Raw genomic sequence first — 27729 nt, 5'->3', positions numbered from 1 at the left:
TACCACAATGACGTGCCCCCGTTGTGGCCATGAATTGTTACCAAAGTCATGCTAGCGCACCTTCGGTCGCTTTCGGTGCCGCCGCAACCACGCGGAATTCTGCCAGTCCACCTGGTTTGAGAACGTACGACTGGCGCCAGAACAAGTACAGATACTCACCAACTGCTCCTCAAAGAAAATTCAAGCAGTAGACGAAGCGTCCCTAGACAGTACCATATCCGAGGCGACAGCTAGCGGTTGGTATTCGTACTGCAGGGAGGTATGCACTGACTCCCTTGCAGACGTCCACAGAGGAAAAGTCGACGGTACAAATCATATCGTAGAAATCGATGAGTGCAAGATAGGCAGACGAAAATATCACTGTGGTCGTGTCGTTGAGGGGACCTGGATCCTGGGCCTGATCGGTGTACACATAAAGGAACTTCGACTTGCCATTTGCCCTGACAACAAAAGGGACAAGAACATGCTCCTTGCGCTCATCGATGCAAATGTGGAAAAGGCAACCGCAATCTACACCGGTTGCTGGAAGGGCTCCTGTGGACTCTCCGCAGAAGGCTTCCACCACATGGCTGTCAACCACGAATACCACTTTGTAGACCCAGACCACCGGCGTGACCACAACCCACATTGAGCCGCACTCCGACACAGGCTTGCCAGAGGAGGAGTGTTCAGCGACAAGATGGCACACCACCTCACCGAGTACCGCTGGAGGAAGGACTGTGTAAACGAGCGCGAAGACCCTTTCGTCAGCCTCTTAACTGACATCAAGCGCCTGTATACTCCTGGACATGACACCGAAACCTAAAACCGACACTGTATATATTGTAAATACTTGTAAATATTTGTACATATTTGACGAACCCCTTCCGGGTGACCGTATGCGGTTGGGTACTCTACCCTGCACCGTACTGATGAGCCCCAATTAGGACGAAACGGTTGCCCTCCGTAAAGCCTCTCCAACTGACTGACTGTCCAACGTGCGTGTAGGGGAAAGACGATCAGATGTCTGAGAGAAAAGTGCAAGGCTTAATGCCGACACATCGACCGGCTAAGCACCCGACTTAAAGGGATCATGAAATGATTTTCGCAAATTCCGAGTACTCTGCCGGAGACGGTTCTCATGATCCCTCACTATCATACACATATCGACTTTTAACCGTATTAAGTGCACCGGGGGCGCAGTTACCACGCAAAAATAGCGGGGAGTGACCGCCGCATACATTCCTTCTAAGCGGACTTACGTCATCAACGTCCGGTCCTCTCAGCCAATTGTCGAAGACCGGGAGCACGCACCCCGCGAGACCACGTGTGTGCATGGTTTCGGATTAGACAACAACGAGACGTATATCTGCTGTCGAAATCAGAAGAAATATGGCGAAGCGCAAATTGCCAGCGATGGAGGAAGAGATTAAGCGACGCACAGAGCGTCTAGGAATCGTTCCGTACGCAGCAGCTCCCAGAAGGTCACCGACAGAGACATTTTCTGACGAAGAAGCAGCTCAGAGAGGAAAACGTGCTCCGGTAACCATGCTGACAATCAACGACTACATTACTAGGATTCTCTGGTAGGATTCTCTGAGGGTGTGTCAACGATTACATGCGAAGGCTTAGCTCCAGGTCAAATTAAAACATATTTCATGGCGAAGTTTGTAAGCTTGCTTGCAAATTTTTCAATTTGCTCGCAAAAGACCGTCCGCGAATTGGCAACCCCTATTGAAAAACTCTCCAGAAAATCTCACAAAATATCTCTTGCTTTATTCTCGGAGATTTTATGTGTGATAATTGGACATTCTCACAGAATTTCTTACAGAGTTTCTCACAAAGCAATCTCTCAGAATTGACTCCCCCCCCCCCCCAGTCTCTTAAAGAAATCTTACAGGATTTCCTTTAGACTTCTTACCAGGAGAAACGAGGAGAATAAGAGCCACAGAATCCAGCACGTGTGCTTTCCATTCTTTATTGAGATCACTTGGGAAGCTTTCAATACGAAACACGGATTAATCAAGCCATCGCTGATATCACACAAATAATAAACCAAGGAACTTGATTCAATGTATGTACTTTTGAAATAGCATCCGCGCGCCATCCACGCACACTACCGTAAAAGCGTTCATTGTACACATACTTTAAATCTCAAATGCGACGACCAAAAAATTTCTTCATGTGACTATGCCAAGTTCATGTTTTGCACATTGGGAACGCGTTGGCTTTCTTGCGTAAAAGCACCATCCAACTTCCTCGAGGCGAGAATGGGTTACGACCACAAACTCGCATCCAATGCGCTAATTCGCGCTGCTTCCCGCTTCTTACGAGTTTAACCTAGACGAAAAAGCATTTCAAAAAGCACGGTTACAACAACATGTGTGAGATAGGCATAGAAATATGTAACATACCGTTTCCCCAAAGCAGAGTTGCTATAACGATCTCACGGCATTCTACTTTCCGACCCACAGAATACCTGCAAACAGGGGTAAAGACTCATAAAGAACGGGAATACACATCACCGACGATTATATACGACACGCACACATGCTACATACCTCAAATCCCACGAAAATCCTGAATGCCAGGCGGTATTTGCTTGAGATGCATAGCTGCGTCCATGCGCTTCCTCGTTTCAAAGCTGACTAACTAGCTTGCTGGCGGTTGGAACAAACGCCTCCAGTAATGTACGATGGAACATCATAATGGGTTATAAAATTGAGAGTTTCACTATAGGAACGACAAAACGGAGCAACCATGGCACTTCTACGTAACAGAGAATATTCATAAACATACGAAATCGCACGAACTACTTTCCAACACGGACGACATATCACTCTCTGCGGTCCGTCATTTCTTGCTTCATGTTCATCCGACATGAAAATATCCTTCAAAATTTCTCTTAAGACTGAAGCGAGGTTCGTGAGAAAGTCAGTCCCGTATGAATTGTTTTCTCATAGAAATCACAAGGCCAGACCCTGAATTATCCCACAGGATATTTTCTCGTTGATGTGCCTGTGAGAATATGTATACGAATCTGTATCGTCTGTAAGAAATTCTGAGAGAATGCTGTGGGGGGTTTCTATGAGATTTTCTGTAGTGTTTTTCAACCGGCAACCGGGACATCCCCTGTGTTTGATGTCACAGCCAGTTCGCCTCGCAGGCGGGTCGTAGTAGCCGCCTTTCACGACCGCGGTTAATATAGAATATTTTGGCTATTTGAACGATTTTCAACTTCATATTTCACAGGGTGAGCGCTTTAGTCTAGAGGAACAAATTGAAAATGATCCTAAGCTTGTTACATATCATTTCATGGTCCCTTTAACTTCGAATGAGCGATATTCAAAACACGCGCAACAACCTTGCGGATTGTGTCTTGCGCTCTTGTTCGTCGTCTACATAAGATTTCTTACAGCGCTCCGTGCGGCAGATGGACCAAGTCGTGTCGACAGCCTAGAGTTCGAGCTTGTTCAGCAGCTGTGCTGACCTACGGATGACACTTCTATCAGGCAGCTGTACCTTGCAAGCACGGATCAACCCATCACCGTCGCGATAGGTTTCAACAATCCGACCTAGAGGCCAAAGAACCCTTGGTTAAAATCTTGAAGGTGCAAGCACTAGCCCCTCTGTTCGAATCGGAACAACTGTTCTGTGCTGGAAACGATTGCCGGAAGGTAACTTGGACATCTATCCCCGGCTCCATCGAGTCCAAACTGTGCAAACATATCTTCTCGCTGGCGGTTCCTCTCGAGTAGAGTAGAGCGAGTCTCTTCCGGATCATCTCGGTCGTGATGAATTTGAGGTAAAGCAGTTAGCCGCTTCCCCACAAGGAAGTGAGACGGAAAGAGAGCATAAAAGTCTGTAGGATCGTCTGACATATGAGTCAACGGTCTCGAGTTGACGATAGCCTCTACCTCGGTCAACATGGTTACCAGTTCTTCGAATGTGAGGCTGCTGCTTCCGAGAGCTTCTCGGACTTCGAGAGGGAGACTTTAACTGTCCTGAATACCCAAAATCCTCCCCACCAGGCGGCGCGCTCAGCAATAAAATGCCACCGGATGTTGTGGTTGACGCAGTATCGTTGGAAGGGTGGTATTCATGATTCTAAAAACCTCCCGTAGGTCTGTGGAGGCCCGTTTGAAGGTGGTGAAGTTATCCGAATATATCTTAGAGGGTACAGGCCTGCGAGAGACGAATCTCCTGAAGTCGTGCATGAAACTCTGAATACTCATTGGCGTGGTGAGTTCAAGATGCACAGCTCCGGTGACTGCACAGGTGAACAATAGGATGTAGCACTTGTGGGTCGTGTCGGAGTCGTACAGAAGGGAGTACAGAGGGCCGGCGAAGTCGAGTCCAGTGACGTCGAACGATTGCGTTTTAGAAAGACGGCCTGCAGGAAGAAGAGCAGTTCTTTGACACGTGGGCTTGCTTCCGAATCTCCGACAGACAACGCAAGAGTAGAGGAGTTTATTAACCGTTTGACGTCCACGAATGGCCCAATACTCCTCTCGAAGCTGTGCCAGAATTCCTTGTACGCCAGCGTGCAATTTGCTGAACATGGACATGCCAGATCAAAACCCATGTAAAACGATGTTTACTCGGGAATATGATCGGTTTGGTCGTTATCTGGTTAACGTCACTGATGTCCAAAAGTGTTTGCAACGGAGGGCTTCTTCTCTATCGACAAAGGTTGATAAAGCATGTAGTTGTGAGTGGCTATCAGGGTTACAACCAAGGGTGTCTTCTTGGGCTGTTTTAACCCAGTATGCTTCAGCATGATGCAGTTCTCGAGCTGTGATTGGTCCGACGTCTCTGTCGGTTTGAAAACGCCTACAATTGCGACCAAAGCGTAGTACCAAGACTGTTACTGTCAAGACATGAGGCAATTTGATGGCAACATGAGACATGTTGTAAAAAACTATGGTGGTGCTAATGACAATTGTATACTCTTATATATGGATGATGTTTTTAATAACATAGCCAGTTGTATCGATGACTTGAGTGTAAATGAAGTGTGGCGACGATTCAAGTCATGCGTATTTTTCTGCTTGGAGAACTATGTTCCCGATAGGATTAAAATCGTTAACAACAGAAATCACAGGGTAACGCTGGAAATAGTACAGTTAAAACGGCGATTGAAGAGATACCGTCGTAATGGCAACGAAAGTATTTTCGTCAACACTAAAGATGTTCTCAGACGTAAACTAGCTAAAGCTCTAAACTATAGCTAAAGCTCCACTATTACTCTCACACACACAACTACTTCATGAAAACAGAACCCGCGGAAGTTCTGGAGTCACTTTCATGAATCTACGAAACCTGTGAGCAACTTGTTCACGATGGTAGGTCCTCAACTAACACCAGAGAAATTGCTCAGGCTTTCAACAATTTCTTTCACAGTGTTTTTTCTACAAATACTGGATCAGTAGCCAGCATCCCACGTAGTACTACTCACTGCCCAATAACACTATCGCACGAAGGGATATTTAACTTGCTTACAAAGTTAGATACCAAGAAATCACGTGGGCCAGGCTTAATACCTAACGAATTCCTTGAAAGATATGTATCCATGGTATCACGGTTACTTTAGCTTAACTTCCAAAAGTCCCTACTAGAGGGCGATGTGCCACATGACTGGAGGTCAGCTAAAGTTGTTCCTGGGTTTAGTCCGGTCGGAAGGAGAATGTAAATAATTACCGCCCTATAATGTTAACCAGCCAAACTTGCAAAATCTTACAACGTATCATTAGTTGTTATCTCAGGGATTCCCTTGAAAACAACAAGTTCTTTTTCGTGAACAAGCACGGGTTTCGTGGAGGTGTTTCTACGTCAACCCAATTAGTCGAAGCAATCCATGATTTCGGTTTGGCATTAGCTGAAGGGACTCAGGTTGATGTTATATGTCTGGATTTTCAGAAAGCGTTTGACACTACACTGCACAACAAACTAATTGACAAGCTCGTCCGAACGGGCATAAATACAAACATTGTTCAGTGGATCTCATCATACCTAACAAAGCGAACACAGTACGTACAGCTTAAGAATATAAAGTCAGATACTGTTCATGTCACCTCCGGCGTTCCCCAGGGATCTATCCTGGGCCCTCTGTTATTTTTAATATTTATTAATGACATTGCTTCGTCTATTGTTCCACCTGTCACCGTTAGGCTATTCGCAGAGGACTGTTTAGTATACTGTACTGTAAAGAATAATCATGACCAACTGCTCATCTCCAAATGTTTAGATGATATCACAAAATGGTGCTCAGACTGGGGTATGACAATTAATTGGAGAAAATCTGTATTCCTGCGCATGACCAATAAGAAGACTCCATTGGTTCATGAATATATTGTATTCAAGTACAAACGCTGAAGCGGGTTACCAGCTTTAAATACTTGGGCATCATGATTAATTATCATCTCAAATGGGATACACACGTTGATGAAGTCTGTAACAAAACAAAAAGAAGACTTTGGATGATAAGGAGAAAATGAAAGTTAGGCACAAAGGAGACCGAGCAGCATACTCTACTCTGATACGACCAATACTAGAGTATGACAGCATCCTTTGGGATCTGTATGCCACAAAACTAAGGCATAAAATAGAACAAATTCGAAGATTAGCTGCAAAGTTTATAATGTCAGACTACAGAAGGAATGCTTCTGTATCGATCATGTTGGACCAGCTGCAGCTGGAATCGCTTGAAAAGCGACGGAATATTGCGAAATTAAAGTTTCTCTTCCTCATTTATCATGGACAACTGAAATTGATGCTGCAAAATATATCACACAACGAGAATTTTTTAGTCATCGGACTAACCACCATAAGCACATTACACCACATACTCCAAACTTGGACGCGTTTAAATACTCCTTTTTCACAGATACCATTGATCTATGGAACGCCCTACTCCAGTCGATAATCATGACAGAGGATGTAAATGTTTACCCTAATGCACTACTTGACATATCTATGTAGTGTTGTTATTGTGGTTGTATGTTTAATCTAATTAGACGCGTTGAAGCGTTGTTATTATCACCTGTATATTGCCTTCTTTTCCCCCTGTAACGGTCTATTAGGACTAACAGTATAAATAAATAAATAAATAAATAAATAAATAAATAAATAAATAAATAAACTTGCTGTAATCATCTAACGATATTAATAGCACAGTAGAGGTCTGTGCTAGAGCCACGGATACTTCGAGTGTAGGCAAAGGCATACACTCGAATCTGACTGGCGGCTCTTCCACCGTAGCTTGAGGGTTGCTCGTTGCTGTAGGCCAAACGGTGTCCTTGTCACAAAGCCAAGCGGGCCCAGTCCACTAGAGAGGCTCATTTAAAGGGACTATCGCATCCGTCCCGGTCGATTCCGGAACTGTAGTGCCGTTTTACTCCGCGTTCTTCACTGATAATAACGCCGAAAACCCGACGCGAATTGGTGGCGTTGTTCCTGTGCAGTTTGATATAAAACTTGGCAAGAGCAGATGACGCATTCCGGGATTCCTTTTCTGGAAACATCGCCCGGACGAGGCCAATCACTGCGCGTCTTTTGACGCGTAGGAGACCAATCATGGAGCGGTCGGAGGGATCTTGGTAGCCTTGCCGGCTGACCGACCGACCGACAGGCGGGCGAGCCGGAATGCTAGGAGACGGCGCCTTCTCTGTGATCGGCTCGCGGAATGTCGTTTCTGGTTAGTGTCGAACGCCTATTCGCGCATACTCGAACGCATATTCTGTAGAAATAAAGTGTTGAAAGTTGGCGCTCGGTGTTGTTTCATCCTTTTAGCGCTTGATGTCATGCAGTTCTGTCACCAACAAGCCCAAACGGAGGTTTGAGTGACCAGTGTAATTGCTCGCCGTAGTAAGGAGGACGCTTGTCAATACGCCTAGGTAAAGGCAGCTCTATTAAGAAAGTATAGGTTGTCTGCATAGGCATTTCGGCAAAAGTTTAGAACGGGAAGGATTAAAGCTGAATAGAGCTATCCTGAGTATGCGCACAATATAAAGGCCACTGTGGTATAGAGTGGTTGAAAAGTGCGGATACGTATGATGATCGAGAAAAGGTAATAGAATGTTTCTGCCTAGAACAGTTCTATCGAGGAATTCCGGACAATGTGAGGCTCTGGGTTCAAGATAGGGACGTTAAGACAGTAGAAAAAGCAGCGGAGCTTGCGCAGGGCTTCGTGATGCGCGGAGAAGCGCAAGTCCATGATCGTGAAAAAGGGCACAGGGTTAGTAACAAATCGTTCGGGAAGAAGGTAGTCCTGGGCAGGTCTGAGTCTGACGAGGAAGCAAGGTCTGAGATTGACGAGGACGCACCTCAGTCCTCTAAGGACAAGAGTGCAGACACTGCTCTGAAGGAACCACAGGGTCCAAGTAGGGGCACAGATGCGAAAGTTAAGCCAGCTTTCAAAACCAGAAGGAATATTGTATGCTATAGCTGTAATGAGGCAGGGCATATAGCAGCAAACTGTCCTAAGCCAAAGATGGTGTTTTCGTTTGTCAGAGAGAATGACACCAGCTCCCGTGGCATAGTGGTTATAGGATGATCGCTTTCCACGCCGAGACTGGGAGGTGACACGGGTTCGCTACCGGCTGTGCTGTCTGAGGTTTTGCCTGGCTTTTCCGAAGACTTCCCTGACGAATGTCAGCACAGCTCCCCCTGAAGTCGGCCCAGGACGCATACTAACCCCCTGTCCCCCACTCCTTCCTGCTGTCCTCTGCTTCATTCCTCTCATTCAAAATGCTCTGAAGAGTGGAGCGCTAGACTGAGGGAACCGGAGCTGACTTAAAGGGGGAGGAGTTGAGGACGACGAGGAGGACGATGAGCCGAGCGGGGAACTCGCGTGCAGAGCGGAGCCACGTCAGTCTGGAGCTCGGAGCTGGTGCGAGCGGATGTTCTATCATTATAAAACGTTATTGTTATTGCAGACTGGGTCCTTGAATCTTGACTTCGTCTGTCCTTGATCTGTGTCGGAGTGGCCTTGCCACTCATTTTGTTGATGTCTGGAGTGCGGGTCTGATTTGTTGCTTGCTTAGCAGGCTTGTAGCAGGCGATATCGTGTTTTATGCCACGGATAGCTCGAAATTCATATTAAGACGTCTGGCAACAATGAAATTGCGGAACGGGCCGAACCAGCACTACGTCTACACCTATCTGTCTCCCGCAGGATCGTTACTAAAGTACAGCCCAACGTTCGATCTTTTGGGAAACCATGAAAAAGCACCTGCAAAAGTCGCAAGAAGAGTGGTCAAGACACGATCTCAAGTGATATCTCAGCAAGGCTTGTGCAGAATAATGAAGAGCACAGAATTTTAGAACATCTGGCTCACATGGAAATCTCACTATATGCCTACCCTGAGAAAGGAAAAGCTCAGGTAATGGGGGGGGGGGGGGAGAATACGGCGACTGATCATTGAGGAAACACAGAGTATTCACGTAGCCATAAAATTGGCCAAATGTTATAGATATTTCTATAATATTTCGCTATTAGTCTGAAAATGCAACATGCAGAACACAGCTAAAAAGGTACCAACACCGTTTTGAGTCACACTCACACGTCTCGTGTTATGAAACTATTGAGCCGAAGAAGTACCTTGAAAATATCTGCACGTCTTTGCGAAATATATCTTAACTTTCTCGCGAATCTGCTGGCAGAATATGCACTTCATTGAGAAGCATAGCTGGGCGGCCTCACTCATGAGGACCCTCATGAGGACGCCTCACCCTCACCTCACGACGATGAGGTGAGGGTGAGTGACGCCAGACCACGCTGAAAGTTCCTCATGAGGACAGTCGTGAGGCATTGTCCCTCATGAGGCCCACCGTGAGGGTCCTCATGAGGCCAGTCGTCGTGAGGCCATCAATACGTGAGGGTACAACGTATTCCGTGAGGAGCCTCACAGATGATTCCGTGAGGCCCTTTGTGAGGAGCCTCACCGATGAGGCCGCGAGGCCTTTTGTGAGGAACCTAACCGGTGAGGCCGTGAGGCCCTTTGTGAGGAACCTCACGGATGAGGCCGTGAGGCCTTTCGTGAGGAACCTCACGGATGAGGTCATGGGTCCATTCGTGAAGGGCCTCACGGATGAAGGGGAAGCCACTGTATTCCCTCGCTTGGAGAAGGTGTGCGTCAGATGACATCACTCTGCGCGAAGGGCCAATGGAAATTCGAAGATCTTCGAGGATCGCCATGTTCCGTTCTTAGGTTTCATTCCTCCATATACAGGGTGGTCCACCAACCATGATAGAAATTCATAGTAAAAGACGTTAGTCCCGGAGGGATATGCGGTCAAGGGATTTTTTTTCTGCCTATAACTTTTGCCACATATTGGTAACATTTTTATTTCATTTTAATTGACGGAAAGTTAATTTCTTGAATTGAACTCCGAAATTTTCCTAGGCAACCTGACGTTTTCTTTGCGGAAATGGGTTCCCCGTGGTCATTTTTCTCAGTGTAGCATATAATCCCACTCGGAATGCAATGGCAATTGCCGAAATAAATTCGTCGAAAATTCGTGGAGATGAGCCCTTGGCTCCTCCTCTTTTTTGACGGCTCTAAGTTTGAGCGGAAAGCTGCGAAGAAAGGAGCTTACATTGACACGCCACACGAGGGGGGAAAGGGTTACAAGCCTTACGCACGGAACAAACACCCGCGGTGAGTGCGGGAATCAGAGCTATCTTATCAAAAATGAGGTCACTCGACGTGTTGACAGGTGGGGAACGAAATACATTTTTGGACCGTTTTGCACTCCGGTCTCAGTGAATGCAGTGGACAAGCAAACGGCAGCGATGGCAAGCACCGTGTATTCCAACCAAGGATGATCATTCCTCTGGGGGCTGCAGGTATGGACTATGACAGAGCAGTCCTCAAATACAGTGAAATGCTTCCAGGAACTAGGGTGGTGAGCTCTTGTACCATAAGGCGTGCATTTGTGAGACTGTCCACAACAGGAAGTTTCCATTCCGGTACCCAGAGCAGAAATCCGTAGCATGTTGAAACAAACGAATTGAAAAAAGAAGAGAGCTGACAGGCGTTCGCGCATACAACTCTCTCTCTCTCACACACATACACAGGTTCATGACAACAAGGTGGTGCAGAAAAACTACGAGACCGCTATCAGCGGTCATAGTGAACTTACTTAAAACTTCAGACTGGGCCTGTTGGTAAGGCATGGTAGAATAAAAGCGCTAAAAACACGAGGGCAACGGACACACAGTTAGCGATTACGTTCGGTCATCGTGAAAACAGCCGCGTACGCACCCAAAAGCAAACAAACACAGTGAGCAAAACACGAATAAAGGAAAAAGAGCGCGACCCTGAAACTGACGTGGGCAAAGCTGATACCTGGCAGCGGAACTCTTCTGTGGGTTGGGTTTGTAACCCTTTCCCCCTCGTGTGGCGTGTCAATATAACCACCTTTCTTCGCAGCTTTGCGCTCAAACTTAGAGCCATCAAAAAAGAGGCGGTGCCAAGGGCTCTCATTTCCACGATTTTCGGCGAATTTATTTCGGCAATTGCCATTGCATTACGAGTGGGATTATGCGCTATACTGAGTAAAATGACGACGGGGAACCCATTTCCGCAAAGAATGCGTTAGATTGCCTTGGGAAATTTCGGAATTCAATTCAAGAAATGAACTTTCCGCCAATTGAAATGAAATAAAAATATTACAAATATGTGACAAAAGTTACTGGCAGAAAAAAATTTCTTCACCGCATGTCTCTCCAGGGCCTACGTTTTTTACTATGAATTTCTATCAGGGTTGGTGTACCACCCTGTATGAAGGCCAGCATGAAGAATCCGACTTCAAAGGGGCATGCGACTTTTTCATTAGTGACCTTACAGATAAGTCATGACTCTCTTAGGCGGTCACGTTATGTTGTTGCATAAGATAAAACCCCGAGAATAGGGAACACGATTTCGAAGTCGTGTTTTGAGCGCCACACTACCTCTTGCGGATTCGTTTTTCTGCCTGTTTACTGGAATAGCAGCCTCGTTTGGAGAGGCCCTGTACCGCGTTTTCGAAAGCGCGTGCAGCTGCCTTCCCCCGCTAATTTCGAATGATTGCAACTGGACACACGCGTGCTGTGTCGTGCCAAAGGTGCCATGTGCGGTGTTTTTGTATTTTCTTTTTAAACAAATGTTACCGCTGCTGGGGATGTAACGAGGCTTTCTTTTTATTTTGACAGCTCTTGTTCTTAACAGCATAAAGCTGAATATAAAGCAGCCTTTACCGGGCTCCCCAAAGTCTGTGCGACAGCAATAATGAAGGAAGTACTAAGGGAGGAACTAACAAAGCAGAACAAACAAATAACAATCAAAAAGATCTATGATGAAAAACCCGAGACTGGGGAAGAGACGAAAAACAGACGTTGAAATTGAGAGTTTGTGTGCGTCGTCTGTTTTTCGTCTTTTCCCGAGTCTCGGGTTTTTCATCATGGAGTTGTAAGAATTTTCAAAATCTTTCTTTGTCTCCTCAAAACGAAGCCAGGAAAACTGGAATCCCCATGACTGTAGCGCGCCTTTGAACTGTAAAAAAAGGAGAAGAGAAAACAACAATAAAAAGGCACGACCTGATTGCAGGTGCGATTAAATACCATCGTTGTGCCCAAACACTTCAGCTGTGAGCGTATCCTCCGATTCTGGCAGCAGCGTCATACGGTTCTGAGAATCGAGTACAGGATCTCTTCAAGCACTATTCCCCGCCACCACCCGATCATTTCCGTAACGGTACATCTGCACTGTAGTATTTCGGGCTCCACTTTACTGATGCTAAACACTAACGTTAAACCTCACTGTTACAGTAACAACTGTCAGCACATTTATCCAAGCACAGCACGAAACCCTGTAAACAGCTTAATGCCGCGCAGTATCATTAGTACCAACTTCCGACACAGTAGATAAACGCCGACGTCTCATGTGAACATGACGGAAAGTTCTTTTGAGGCTCACGTAGGTGTCTCCTAGTGACTTGAAGACACATGAGGCCATGTGGGTCCTCATGAGGTGAAGGTGCGTGAGGCCATGAGGGCCCTCATGAGGTGAGGGCACGTGAGGATGAGGACACGTGAGGCCATGTGGGTCCTCATTAGGCGAATGTACGTGAGGCGCCGTGAGAACATGAGAGCCCTCATGAGGTGAGGACAAGTGAGGATGAGGACCCTCATGAGGTGAAGATACGTGAGGCCATGAGGGTCGTGAATAGCCTCATGAGGTGAAGGCATGTGAGGATGAGGATGCTGAGGCCTTTCGGGATCCCGATGCCCTGAAGTGAGGTTCGTGAGGAAAAAATTTGAAATGGAATGTGAGGATGAGGGCAACTGAGGTTAAGTTACTGGTGAGGAAAATTTGGTGAGGGTGAGTGAGGCTGATAAAGTCCGTGCTTCGTGAGGTGAGGATGAGTGAGGCCGCAGGAAAATGCCCACCTATGTTGAGAAGCAGCTCCTAACTGTTTTTCATCAAGCCGCTAAGCAGGACTGCTCACGGGGCCACAGTTATTCACGCTATTTATAACCAAAAACATTGCGGAACGTACCTTGTTCCCGTCGTTCCCTCTCACTCCACGCTGATTGCAGAACGGGATGCAGTAATGCGAGGGCATTTTATATCAGAAGCAGCGAGATCGCGCGTTCATAAATCTTGTTGACACGGCATAAGCTGTTTCACTTGACATAACCAAGATGGTGGCGTAGTTTCCAAGAGGCTCGTTAGTGTTGCGGCCTCCCTTTTTCCATATGTCACGCAGAAAGAGCGGTACTTTCGCGTTCCGAGCTGCAAACTGGAGCATGAGTGTTCATCAAGAGGGCCTCGCTCCCGGAAAAGCGCGACACTGTTTAGTACAAAGGAGCGTGCTTCGTTAGCTCTGGAGCTCCTACTTAACGCGCCCTAAGGTTTCGCGGTTTACTCCACGAAAAAGAGCGAAGGCGGCTCAGTCTCCTGAGTGTCCAGCATAATCCTGCGAGTAACAGCGTATGTACCCACAAGAAAGCCTATTGGTCGCCATTCTTCGCGCCCTTTTGAGCATATTACGTCCTGAGAGCCACCTGTTATAAAGTATGTACATACCGTTACAAGTGCACAGTTGTTGATCCGGAATCGCAAATGCGGAGGGTGTTGCGGATCCACAGGTAAAAATATTAGAGGGTGTTGCCAAACATTTGGGAGTGCTAGGGGAGTGTAGGGGGTCTGGATGCAAATGCACTGCAAATGCAATCACTGCAAATGCAGATGCGAGGAAATAGGTGGTAAAAGCTTACCCTAACAGCGGAGTGGTCGAAGCGCGGTTTCCCGTTGGAGGACCACTTGAAGATGCACTTTCCCAAACGAAACCAACATCGCGCAAAATACCAGATGGACTTGGGGCTGATGATGAGGTTGAAAGGAGGAGGTAGCGTAGAGCCTTCGTCGAAGTAACCCATCCATAGCTTAGAACGAGCGAACTTCCACTCACGGTCTTTGTGGTCCTGTAACAACAATTCAGGTATAACACGTACCATGATAGGATGCATTCCGTCGCAAATATCATAGCCATCCTCTATGAACAGACCACACTTGGCTCTCGACCATGTGGCCCTAGAGCCGAGCTCTACTTGGTGCGGGTGAGAGGGCGGCGTTCCGCGATGTAGAGGAACTGCTAGGCTGGACCTTACTAGGGACGGTCCTTGCTCGTTAAAGGGGTTGCGACACTTTCATAGATGTGGTTCATTACATCACGGACGCGTTGTACTGCACGCCAGAATACCGAACGAAAAAGACTTCTACGTGTCTTCGAGATACAAGCCCTCGAACACCCCCCCGAGCTAATTGCCGACGTCAGAGAGCTCAGAATTGCGTCCATTCCTATTAGCAGCCGTAAGCACGTCACTTCTCGTGCGCTGCTTCACTGGCAGCGACGTGTGCTGTGATGTCAGAGCCGCATGAGTTTCGGTATTCGCGGTGCCCCTTTTCTCCCCTTCTATTACTCTTTCCGCTGTGAAACTTTCAATCTTGGTTCACATTGGTGCAAAAAAAAAAAAAAAAAAACGGCTTTTACGTTTATCTGGGATAACGTGGGATGATCTGTCTCAACCCCTTTCAGATTAGCGAAGTACGAAGAGGAAATACTGAGGTAAATAAGGATAGCTAATACTGCAGTTCACGTTAGCCGGAGACAAATCGTTAGAGCAAACAAATGAAAAATTCATGTACTTTTTGGCCCACTGCCAAACGCGTACTAAGTGCTATAGAATTGCAGCAGACGAAGGGCGGTCCTTGTCCTTGTTCCGAAACACGAGTTTCGCCTGCTACTTCTTGTTAAAGTCACCGTACTGTTTGGTGCGCATGTCTTTTTGATTTGATTCGGGTTTTATTGGCGCATCAGCTACAAAGGCCATAATGCGCCAAATACCACTGAAGACTAGTTAGTTAAAAGGTACATGTGTAGGACTAAAATGAGTAACTGTGCATTAGTATTTAAAATCACAGATGCGTTAAAAACCCAGTATCTTTAAAAAACCTATACACGTTCTCAAAAGGAACAAAGCTGTCATCACCCAGCAGAAGCATTGGGTGGAGGGGCAAGAAGGTTCTATAAAAGGGAGCAAAATGATGTTGACGAAGATGTTGGTACGCTGGACACGTGATCAGGATGTGAATGATCGAAAGCTGTTCCCCACAGTGGTTGCATTCCGGTGGGTCTTCTCCTCGTAGAAGATACCCATGCGTCAAGTATGTGTGTCCCAAACGAAGGCGAGAGGATAGCACTTCATATAGTCGACTGGACATACCAGGTGAACTAGAGCCTACATAGGGCTTGATACTGTGTAATTTATTATTGGTTTGCCGGTCCCAAGATGTCTGCCAGTCGTTATTGATGCATCTTTTTAGACATAGTTTGAGGTATTGATATGGAATTTCGAAAGGGGTTATGTCACTTGTTAGCGCAGCCGTAGCAGCATGATCAGCTCGCTTATTGCCAGGTATCCCAACATGACTGGGTACCCAGCAGAAGAGTAGCTGATAGGCCCTATTAGCTATAGTGCTTGCCAGGCTCCTTGCACGAGCAACTACCAGGTTTTTAGTGGGGTGTATGTTACAAATAGCCTGCAGAGAACTGAGAGAATCTGTGTATATTACTGATGATCTTATGTGATTTTGTAGGATGTAGTTGAGGGCTAAAATTATTCCATACACTTCAGCAGTAAAAATAGACATGGTGCTCTTTAGACGGTGTGAACGTGTAACTATTCCAGTAACCATAGCACATGAAACCCTGGTATTTGTTTTTGATCCATCAGTGTAGAATTCAATATGGCTGCCAAAGGTTTCCTTTAGGTGCTCAAATTCCTGTTTCAATACAATGCTTGGCGTATCACGTTTGTCGAATCTGGTCAGTGATTTATCACATTTTGGATAAGGTTGCCATGGTGAGATTTTTTTGCTGCACTCAAGGATCATTGAGTTATATTCTGAAAAGCCATAGTGCTCAATTTCCTGCGACATGCGCATACTAAATGGCAATACCGCTGAAGGTCTGTTCAAAAAGAGCTGTTTATATTGTGTGTCTTTTATAGCAGGGATCGCCGGGTTTTGTGGGTAGCCTCTAATCCTTAATGCATACGACGTACTCAGGTAGAACCGCCGTCTTTCGAGAGACCACTCATTGGCTTCTACATAAAGGCTCTCGACTGGCGAGGTCCGGAACGCCCCAAGGACCAGGCGCAGTCCCAGGTGATGTACAGGGTCCAACATTTTCAGAGTAGAAGGTCGTGCTGACCCATACACCACACAACCGTAATCAAGTTTTGAAAGGACAGTGGAGACATAGATCCGGTGTAATGTATCGCGATCTGCGCCCCATGATCGGTGTGAGAGTACCTTTAAAATGTTCAAAGACTTAATGCATTTTTTCTTGAGAGTTTTCAGGTGGGCTGAGAAAGACAGTTTTTCGTCGAAAATGAGACCGAGGAATTTGTGTTCAGGTTTCACGCTTATACTTTGGTTGCACATAGAAAGGGTAGGCTCTGGGAACATTCCCCGAACCTTCGAGAAACGAACACAAACTGTCTTGTCGGGAGAGAATTTGAAGCCATTTTCCTGAGACCATCTAACCAGCTTATTTATTGTTAGCTGTAGCTGACGTTCGCACACCGATAAGTTAGAGGAGCAATAAGAAATCTGAATATCGTCGACGTACAATGAATACTTGATTGATGTAGAGATAACACTTGCTATAGAGTTCATTTTTACGATGAAAAGGGTCACGCTAAGTACGGACCCCTGCGGGACACCATTTTCCTGGATGAATGGACGAGATAGTGTTGTCCCAACTTGTACCCTGAAAGATCTCCCCTGTAGGAAATTGGTAATACATTGGAACATTCTGCCACGTATACCAAGTGCATGCAAGTCTCGAAGGATACCATATCGCCATGCTGTATCGTATGCCTTCTCTAGATCGAAGAAAACAGACATACAGTGCTGTTTCCTGACGAAGGCTTCTCTAATGGTAGTCTCCAAACGCAAAAGTTGGTCGACTGTTGAGCACGCTGCTCTAAAGCCACACTGATATTGATCTAAACAATTATTTTCTTCCAGAAAATACATAAGACGGTTGTTGACCATGCGCTCAAAGGTCTTCCCCAGACAACTTGTCAGCGCTATGGGTCGGTAACTGCACGGATGCGAGGGATCTTTTCCTGGCTTCAGCAGTGGAACTATGATTGCCTCCTTCCAGCCAGAAGGGAGAACACCTTCTAGCCAGACAAAATTAAAGAAATCCAGGAGAGAATTTAATGAAGTTAACGACAGATGTTTAAGCATGGAGTACACTATGCGATCAGGCCCAGGTGCTGAGTTTTTAGGGGATGACAGAGCCCTTTGTAGCTCCGCCATTGAAAAAGGTGAGTTGTAACCACACCTCTCATCTAACCCACTATCAAGTGTTTGCCTTTCAGCAGATGATTTAATCTTTAAGAAATCTCTGCTGTAATGGGATGAACTTGACACTCGTTGGAAATGTTCCCCGAGGGCATTGGCCTGCTCCTCCATACTTTGACACACGGTACCATTTATTTGTAACAGTGGTACACAGAAACTTGTATAGTCGCCCTTTATTTTCTTTAGTCTGTCCCATATTATTTTTGATGGAGTTGTAGCATTTAAAGATGATACGAAATTTCTCCAAGATTCTTTCTTTGCTTGCTTTCGCGTCCAACGTGCTTTCGCTCTAGCTCTCCTGAAAGCAATTAGGTTTGTTATAGTGGGGTGTCTTCGAAAGACACCCCACGCTCGGTTTTGTTCTTTGCGTGTGCTTTCACAATTGCTCGTCCACCAAGGCTTGGAGCGCTTGGGGAGTCGGCCGGATGTTTGCGGAATGGACTGTTGAGCGGCATTTATAATGGTATGAGTGATCAACTTATTTGCCTCCTCAACATTCAAACCCTCAAAAGCAGAAGATGGGAAATTGGCTTGTCTTTCAAATATGTCACAATTTGCCTCTTGTAATTTCCACCGTGGTGGACGTGTTCTTATGTTGTTAGTGTGACCGTGAAATTTAATAATGAGCGGAAAATGGTCGCTACCTCGGGGATTCTGTTCGACTGTCCAGTCAAGAAGCTGAAAAATGGATGGGCTGCATAGTGAGATGTCTATGCAAGAAAAATTTTGTGTCGAAGAATTCACATAGGTAGGTAGCCCAGTATTCAGAAGACAGAGTGCCCCCGAAAGGAGGACCCTCTCCAACATTTTCCCCCGTGCATCTAGTTTTGCACTTCCCCACAAAGGATTGTGGGCATTCAGGTCGCCTAAAATCACAAACGGCTGGGGGAGTTGATTGCATAGATTTTCGAAATCTCTTTGCTCTATTACCACTGATGGGGGCAGGTAGAGTGAACATACTGTCAAGGTTCTGTCGAGGCACACTTCGACTGCTACTGCCTCCAAGTTTGTAACGAGTGGAAAGTGTTTTACGGGTATGCACTGCGGAAGGACTACAGCCACACCACCAGATGCACGTGCGCTGTCTGTGCGGTCCTTCCTGAAAACATTATGGCGACGGAAAGGGTTTAAGTTTTCTTTGTGTAGGTATGTTTCTTGCAGGCAGAAGCAGACAGCTCGGTACTTTTCAAACAGATCGTGTACATCATCAATGTTACTGTAGAGGCCTCGACAATTCCACTGAAGGAATACCTGTCCCATAATTAGAATGGAAATAAGGAAGAGCAAAGGGAGTCTGCACATTGGGCGTTAAGGGGGTGTGACCCTTGGCGGGGGAAGCCTCTGTTTCTCCCTTGACTTGCCTCTACCTCGACCTCCACGTTTTTCTCTTTGCTCCTTCCCTTGCGAAGGAGCTCTCTGGTCCAGTGTACATGGAAGACTTGACGATGATTTCTGCGACATGCAGTCATCATCGTCAAGTTCCATTGAGTGTGTGGCAGTCCGCGATGAGCTCCCAGTGAGCCCATCCCAAACTGAAAGCCCGCCATCAACCTCCGTGGAGATTGTGGAGGGAACCTGCGGAGGCGAACTCTCCGCAGACTTTTCTTGTGTTTGGGGAGTGTGGAGTGGAGGCCCACAGGTTTGGGTCCCCACGGATACTCTGAGCGATGCCACTCCCCGGCGCACCGCTTCAGAGAAAGATCCTCTTTTCTGAAACTCCATTTGTGTCTTCGCTGCTTTGTATGTCAGCTTCTGTACAGTTTTAATTCTCAAGATTTCTTTCTCGTCGCTAAAGCGTGGGCAACTTCTTGAATAGGATGGATGATTGCCTTCACAGTTGACACAACGTAAAGTGTTTTTACACGACTCTGGAGTATGGTCATTGCCATCCCCCGCGCACTTGGGGCAGATCAGGTGCCCACGGCATACTTGGGAATGGTGGCCAAATCTCTGGCATTTGAAACATCGACGCGGGTTAGGTATATAGGGTCGGACATGGCAGTTTACATACCCAGCCTTTATTTCTGTAGGAAGCGTGTGCAACTGAAAGGATAAGATGATGTGCCTGGTTGGTATTTCTTTGTTGTCCCTGCGGATAGATATCCGTTTGGCACTGATCACCCCTTGGTCTTTTAAGCCGTCCTCGATCTCTGTTTCGGAGCACTGCAGTAACTCCTCGCTAGAGATAACACCTCTGACTGTGTTGAGGGTGCGGTGTGCAGTTACTGAAACTGGAATACTACCAATCTGTTTTACTGACAATAGTGCTGAGCTCTGCTGCCTGCTCTGGACCTCAATGTGGATGTCACCAGTTCTCAATTTCTTTGCACTGTACACTTTACCAACTACTTGTTCTAGAGTTTTAGCGACGAGAAAGGGAGAGATAGTAGCTAGTGGTTTTGTCTCATCTTCAGCATGATCAGTATCTTCGGGAAATACGGTTCTGGAGAGGAATTAAAAAACTGCAATGTTTGCACATCGGTGCGGTGCCTTTTGTGGCGCCGATCATGTTTTTTAGGGTTTGAGTTATCCATAAAGGAGGGAAGTTATTCGGTGCAGAAGTGTGTCACCCACCATGGAGCCCAACGAGGGAACGTGTCCCACACGTTAACACTGCCTCTGCACTATACCCGAGTGCAGTTTTCTAAAGGAAGAAGTACTGCCCAAGGTTGACCCTTGCCGCCAAAGAAGGTGAAAGGGGAAAAGGAGAGAAAGAAGGAGACCAAGGAAGAGAAAGTAATGAAAAGGGAGATGACGACTAGCTGAATAATCCTGGCCGGGTCTTCCAGGACCACCCGACTATGGGAAGCAGGGGCCAAAGCGGTGTGTTGCTTTCCCGGAGGGGCCCCGAAGGGTCCTAACCAACCTCCGGGTCCGCTCAACCACGAGGATCCCCCTTTCCCCAGACACGGGAAAGCCACGCACAGCTATACGTGGGGGTCTCCCTCCTGCGGCGACCCAACCGTGAGTGCAGGAGGGGGCTACTGCGGCTGCTGCCGGGCGATGGGGGCGCCAAGTTCCCGACGCCGGGGGTGCGCATGTCTGAACATCTGGCCGAGTGTAATGGCGACACGCTTTGTCGCCCGCTGCTTTCGTTCCTCATTTTCGGTCAGCGCGCCTGCATCTCCCGCAGCAATGGCGGCACATCTGCTAACTCTATACTTGTGCGAATGCTCCACAACACAGCACAGTTCGTGTTGCCAGACGACGTGGACGACATCACGTGAGAAGCGCTGTGCAGACACTCAGAGACGAGTGATATGGCCGAGTGGGTAAAAGCGTCCGCTCATTGGTAGTAGCCAAGGTCGGTGGAAGATTAGGAAGTGGTGGGTTCGACTCCTACCACCGGTCTAAGGTTTTCCTGGGTTTTGCGGCAGACTTTCCTGACAAACGTCGGCAGTCCCCCTGAAGTCGGCCCAGGACGCACACCACCCCCTGTTCCCCACTCATTCCTGCTGTCCTCTTTCCATCTGTCTACGTCTGTATGCCGCTCATACCCACAGTTGCTTCGTGGCACTAACAAAGAAAATAAAAAAAATCAGGAAGATCGATTGGTGAATCCTTTGGAAATGCGCTAGCATAAGCCTTTGGTTCCTTCTTTTGCTTCCTCCTTTCTCTTTTACTTATTTTCTTTGATTCCTTCTTTAGCTTCCTCTTTTCTCTTTTGCTTCTTTTCTTTGATTCCTTCTTTAGCTTCCTCTGTACTATTTTCCTTCTTTTCTTTGATTACTTGTTTTGCTTCCTCCTTTCTCTTTTGCTTCTTTTCTTTTGTTTCTTCTTTCGTTTCCTCCTTTCTCTTCTGCTCCATTTCTTTGATTCCTTCCTTTGCTTCTTTTATTTGATTCCTTCCTTTGCTTCTTTTCTTTGGTTCCTACTTTTGGTGCCTCTTTTCTCTTTTGCTTCTTTTCTTTGGTTCCTTCTTTTGCTTCCTCCTCTCTCTTTTGCTTCTTTTCTTTGATTCCTTCTTTTGTTTCCTCCATTCTCTTCTGCTCCTTTTCTTTGGTGACTTCTTTTGCTTCCTCTTTTCTCTTTTGCTTTTTGTTTGGTTCCTGCTTTTGCTTACGTTGCTCTTCAGTCTCGGCAGTCCGTCGCCGCCGATCGCATTCTGTTTTCTTTTGTCGCCTACTTGACCCGGCACTCGTACTTCGTTCGCACTCCACTATATATTTCAAACTTCGATCCACCCACCCGCACGCTCAGACTTGCCCGCGTATCTGGCCACAACACCACCTAAACAGTGCGCCCGCGTCATAATCACGTGACTGACGTCATCGCCCGCCGGCCTGCGTCAGGAAGGAAGCATGGCGGCCGGCGTCTTGTGCTGCTGGTGTTGCTACATGTGACGCCGTAGTTTGCTCGGTGCGCTGTGTTAGAGGTTTGTGACGAAGCAGGGAATCATCGAATGTACTTTCGGGAACCTTTCTCGCTAGGTAAGCAGTGTATATGCACACATTTTTGTCCGTGTTTTGGTTTGTACAGGTGTAGTTCGTGCGTCCCGACTGCTTTTCTTGACGGGCTGCTCAACTGTATCAAGAATTATTCTCAGGTAGACCAATGTTGGCTTTGGGAAGGGTGGTATGACTGCTTCGAAATGACTAACAAATGCTGCGTCACCGCATGTAACGGGAACTGTGCAAAGGATCCCAAAGTTACGGTCTACTCGTTCCCGAAAGACCCGGAAATAGACAAGTGAATGAGGACGATACCCGTCAAGGCTTGGAACCAACTCCAAACCAGAAGGTAACGCACCATGTGTTAATGTTGATTCTACCGATATTCCGTGTTACAAGTTGCTTGTGTTGAGATGAGTCTTTTGGTGTGAAATGACGCATTCCAACCTGCGATTTATATTTGGTCATACATACAACGTAACGCAAGTGCATTGCAAGTGAGTCTTAAAGTGAAATGTGCAGACTGTCGTAGTTTCCTCCTCCTTGACCGTGAGATGCCAGTCTCTACAGTCCGTCCAGGGGCGAGTTCCTCGCTACTACTTAGCTGTGCACACTCGCGTTTGCTCCGCCCTCGTCAGCGATCGTCGATGACCATGGTGCAAGTAAAAACAAAGAAAAGATCGTTGCTTTGTAGTGGCTCACTCGACCCCGGCACCAATCGTTGGACTACACAGAGCGCGTGAAGAATGAGCCATTCTGTTCTACATTACCCTCCATTGCTTACTTGTCTCTTATTCGAAATCTCTAAAGTTTCATAAAAATATTGCATGGAATATCTAATACAGCTTCAGACTGATGTTCAAATCGAGGCATTTGGTAGGATATGGAATGATATAACTTGCATTGTTTAGTTTAGTTTAGAAAAGCAATAATAACAAATAATATTAATTCACAATATTTTCGTCCCCGTGCTCTTTTTATTCATTTTCCCCCATCTGGCAGCGATGAATCCCATATATGCGGTGTTTGCGCAGTGGGTCGTCATCATCTTGCGATGCCTTTCTTATTTCAGAGGACATCAAAATGTATTTCCAACACGAACGTCAAACTCATTTTCGCCGTTCAGTCTCCTCTCACAACGGCGACGATCATAGGCGGAGGGGGTAGCAGGGAACGACTCTTTAGCGCTCAAAGCGCAAAGCGTACTACGTGGCCCGACTGCTGCTATGATAATGAGGGAAGTCAACGCAAATTTGCGGTTCTGTGACGTGGTTGTGAATACGCCCCTGACCATTTAACGGCCTCCCACTCTGTGCAGGCGAAGGCGGGCAAAACTGAACTTGCAAAGTTATGAAATGGCAGGGAACCTGCCCCAGGTTCTCACTACCAACTCCCAGATCGCCGCCGACGTCATAATGCTTTCCGCGATGCTCTCACCATATGCCGCTCCCTCGGGAGTCCCCTACCAGCCGAACTGGACGCGTCCAGTGGCTGGCAATGTAGTACCAAGCGACCTCCTGTTTTTGCTCGCGCCTGCCGTCGGAGTCCTGAGAAACTCAAACGAGCAGATTTGGAGCATATGCTCGCCATCGGCGAAGCAAGACCATTTTCTAACCACTGGTCCTCAGCCTTGCCCAAGAATGGTGTCCAAGTGAGAATGGCGTCCTTGTCGAGATAACCGCCCGCTTAACCAACTTGGGACAAAAGTTTACGGGACACGACACTGTCATATTTCTTCATCGGAGCGGCCCCCTGCTAGATGTACATCAGGAAGAGGTCGAATAAGGAATGGGTGACCGTCTATTCTATCAATTTCTCAGTGTGTGTCTCTGCTTCTGTTTGCTGCTAGGGTGTCGCTCCTATGGAGAAATGTGATACCCTGGTGTCCCGTAAACTTTTGTCCCAAGCTGTACCAGTCACCGTGCCTGGCAGGAACTGTGCCGACATTCGTCTGGAAAGTCTTCGAAAAACCCAGGGAATACCTCAGATAGCACAGAGGGCGGTAGAATTCGAACCCACCACCTCCCAGTCTTCAGCACGACCTTTGCTACAACCAACGAGCGGACGCCTTAGCCCACTCGGCCATGCCGCTGGTTTTAGCGCTATTACTGAGTCGTTTGGTATCCACCAACAAGGCCAGTTCCTCACATTCATGCAAGCGCCTATCCTTGTCAGTCACGCTATATCTTGACGTTTTAGCGCTATTACCGTTGTTTTATATTCAACAACTAGTCATGTCTCTCGCATTATAATGCAAGGTACTGTCCTGTTCAGCCTCCCTAGAACTTGCTGTCTTTCGCTATTACTTTGATTGTCACAGCCTATACTCCTTCCACCACCAAGAGACCACCGACATCTCAAGTGGTGCGGCGAGGGACATCGTAACAGCAACGGTAGAGGAACTGGCATCTCATTTCATCAGTCTCCCGACGAGACAGAGAAACTGACCCAGAATTTTTCATGCCGCGTGCCCACATTCTTCACTCGACACGGAGGACGCATGCGAACATGCGTCAAAGCTTGGCTAAAACTTGAGCTAAATGCGTCAAAACTTGAGCTAAGGCACAACCAACGCCGTAGGTATCAAAGTATATCATAATCATTTTTTAATTAAACCACACAATAGTCTTCATATCTAATAATAACACTCACCACGCATGCTACACTATGTTCACATCATTTGGAAACAAGAGGATTTATAACGCAGAGGAACATACTCATAGAGAGCAGACTATTATACCTGAGTTCAGGCACACACAGCATTGCATATATCACAATCGTTCCTTGAAGCTACCATAGTCTTCATATCAAATCATAACACTCGCTAGAAACCGACACTGAGTTCTTATCATTCCTAAGAGGCCGAACTGTTTTTCATTGATCATGTCACACTGAAACGTGAACAACCTGTGTTGAAGCGAAACCTACATTACAGCTATGATACTCTTTCTTCAACCAGGTTCTCGCCACACATAATTGAAGAAAATATGGTCCGTGTCTGGCTTAGGGGCACCGCTCGATTTTAACCTTGAAATTTAGATACCTGAATGTAATTATGCAAGGTATACTGTAACCCGTTGCTAATATGCGGCGATCAGTTCCACAAATTCCTCCAGAACTTTCTCACGGAAAGTTTCGGCAGCGGCGGACATGTGATCTCCATGCAAGCCATTTTGTGAGGAGTCAAATAACCATCCTCTCGACGTATCACTTACAGGTGTTTTGACCGGGCAGACGCGAGTGGCTGTTCTCCTTCCGTACTGTTAGATGCATTATAAATACGGTGGTTGCTTCTGTGCAGTTTGTCTCCATTCTCTTCGTTCGCGCCCCAGAAAGGTTCCACATTATTTGCACTTCGAAAATTAGCCCTTTTAATTACGGAGGTCGCCACGCAAGCTACGGTTCCACTTGAGAATGCATAGAACGGGCGGCGTGGTATCACGTCGGATACGTCCAAGACCGCCACTGGCGGCGCTGTCGCGACGGAGCAGCGCGCCCCCTGTAGGTGTCGCACGGTCCTTATACGTGCTCAACCGTCGTAAGAAATCGCCACGACATTGAAATTTGTCGAAGCATATTGCAGCTATCACCGTTCCGCGCATACGTTACGCTGTTATTTCTGTACGTCACACTCCATGTTACCGAATTCCACACGGTGCTTTCTTTTGAACGGCCGGTGAACCAAACATACGTTGAAAAGCCGCCGACCCTGCAAAAAGTATGTGCACTGTACCATTTGACTTTGATCCCCGCCCAGGGGATGGCATCTTATACGATGGAAATTGATGTTCTGAGGCCGGAACACAGAAGAAAGACAAATACACAAAGGCTCAAGTGCCTAAGAACAATGAATGAAGAAGGAAGGAAGTCACTGAAAAGGTTACGCAGCTGTAGGATTCGAACCCACATCTTCTGGATTACCGGTCCAGGGCTCTACCAATTGAGCTAAGCTAACACGCCTCCGAAGTGACTTCCAAGGTTGCGTCATGTGAAGGGACAAATCACATCCACTCACTCACTCATTCCACTTTCACGTGTTTTCTCACTCACACACACATTCAAACGATGGGGTCGACGCAAGCGGCACCTGTTGAACACGATGGAAATTGATGTTCTGAGGCCGGAACACAGAAGGAAGACAAACACACAGAGCCTCAAGTGCCTAAGAACAATGAATGAAGAAGGAAGGAAGTCACTGAAAAGGTTAGCCAGATGTAGGATTCGAACCCACATCTTCTGGATTACCAGTCCAGGGGTCTACCAATTGAGCTAAGCTAACACTTTTTTTTTTCACCTTTTATTAACAAATACACACAAGTACAGGTACGTCACACGCTTGCAACGCCGAGGGCCATTACAAAACGTCTAAAGAGGTCTCGAACCCACATCTTCTGTATCCAGAAGATGTGTGTTCGAGTCCTATACAGCTGGCGAACCTTTTCAGTGACTTCATTCTTCTTCATGCATCGCATGCGCGATTTTCATTGATTTCAATGCCAACTGAAGAACGACGCGTGACTGCGATATTGCACTTTATAGTTTTTGAAGCTTCAGTGAGCGTATATGTCTTGGAGCTTTCATCAGGGTTTTCAAACACGCAGCAGGATATGCGTAGAAAGCAAAAGGGTTTGCGACTTCAGGATGTGGAACAACGCGACGAGACGATGTTCATCCTTCTTTCTGAGAGGAAATATATACACCATATGTCTCTTGGCGGTGCAGTTGATAACACAGCGTCGCGCAGCACGGCATATCGCAGTTTTTACGGCTTTCTGTGCGCAAAACACAACTCGGGAAGAGAAGAGTCACGCCCGCGCAACGAAAGCCCCAAGATGACGGCGCCGACAGCTCTCCGCAAGGCACGCCGCGCACCACGTGACTCCTCAAAGCCAATGACTACCGTCGGCGGCGAGGTGAATGGGGGGAAAGCGTCTCGATACTGTAAGCGAAGCTTATATAGTGCTTCCGCCACGACGTTCGCGAGAGCTCGCTAGACCGATGTTCTCTTTTCCAACGAGGTGACAGTTCCAAACGACGCCTCCTCGTTTTTCGTCTGCTGGTTTTCGCAGTTGTCGCGGCAGTTTTTTCGCATTACCTGGATTCCCTGACGCTTGAGCAATTGAGGATAATTAAAAGTTAAACGTAATGAGCTGCAGAAGCATTGAAATGCGCGCTCACTACACGAAGGAACCACAGAATACACTAAAAGGAGAGCGAATCGAGTACTCGTCGATCGCGAGACATAGCAGCAAGCTCAGAACACGAAGAACGTGCTCTCTCCCGACGTCATCATTCGCGCCGCGTCACCCAGTGGGAACTGGGCATCAGCCTCTAAGCAACGTCACGCGACGCGGCTACACCGAGACCCCAAAAGTATGTTTAAAAAATGCTTTAACTTAATAGCACACACCCTCACACATCAAGCGTAAACAAGA

General features: G+C 47.0%; 1 protein-coding gene across 1 annotated transcript in view; it reads right to left on the bottom strand.

Annotated features, from left to right (window-relative positions):
* LOC135395754 (transient-receptor-potential-like protein) overlaps positions 1-27729 on the bottom strand; it is a 141106-nt gene that overhangs the window by 90416 nt on the left and 22961 nt on the right. Inside the window, exon 5 of the mRNA XM_064626848.1 lies at positions 14243-14449. Coding sequence (XP_064482918.1) covers positions 14243-14449 — 207 coding nt within the window. The remainder of the gene's footprint in view (positions 1-14242; positions 14450-27729) is intronic.

This window comes from Ornithodoros turicata, chromosome 5 (assembly GCF_037126465.1).
Source record: "Ornithodoros turicata isolate Travis chromosome 5, ASM3712646v1, whole genome shotgun sequence".
Taxonomy (NCBI): domain Eukaryota; kingdom Metazoa; phylum Arthropoda; class Arachnida; order Ixodida; family Argasidae; genus Ornithodoros; species Ornithodoros turicata.
This window is presented reverse-complemented; position numbering and strand designations above follow the sequence as displayed.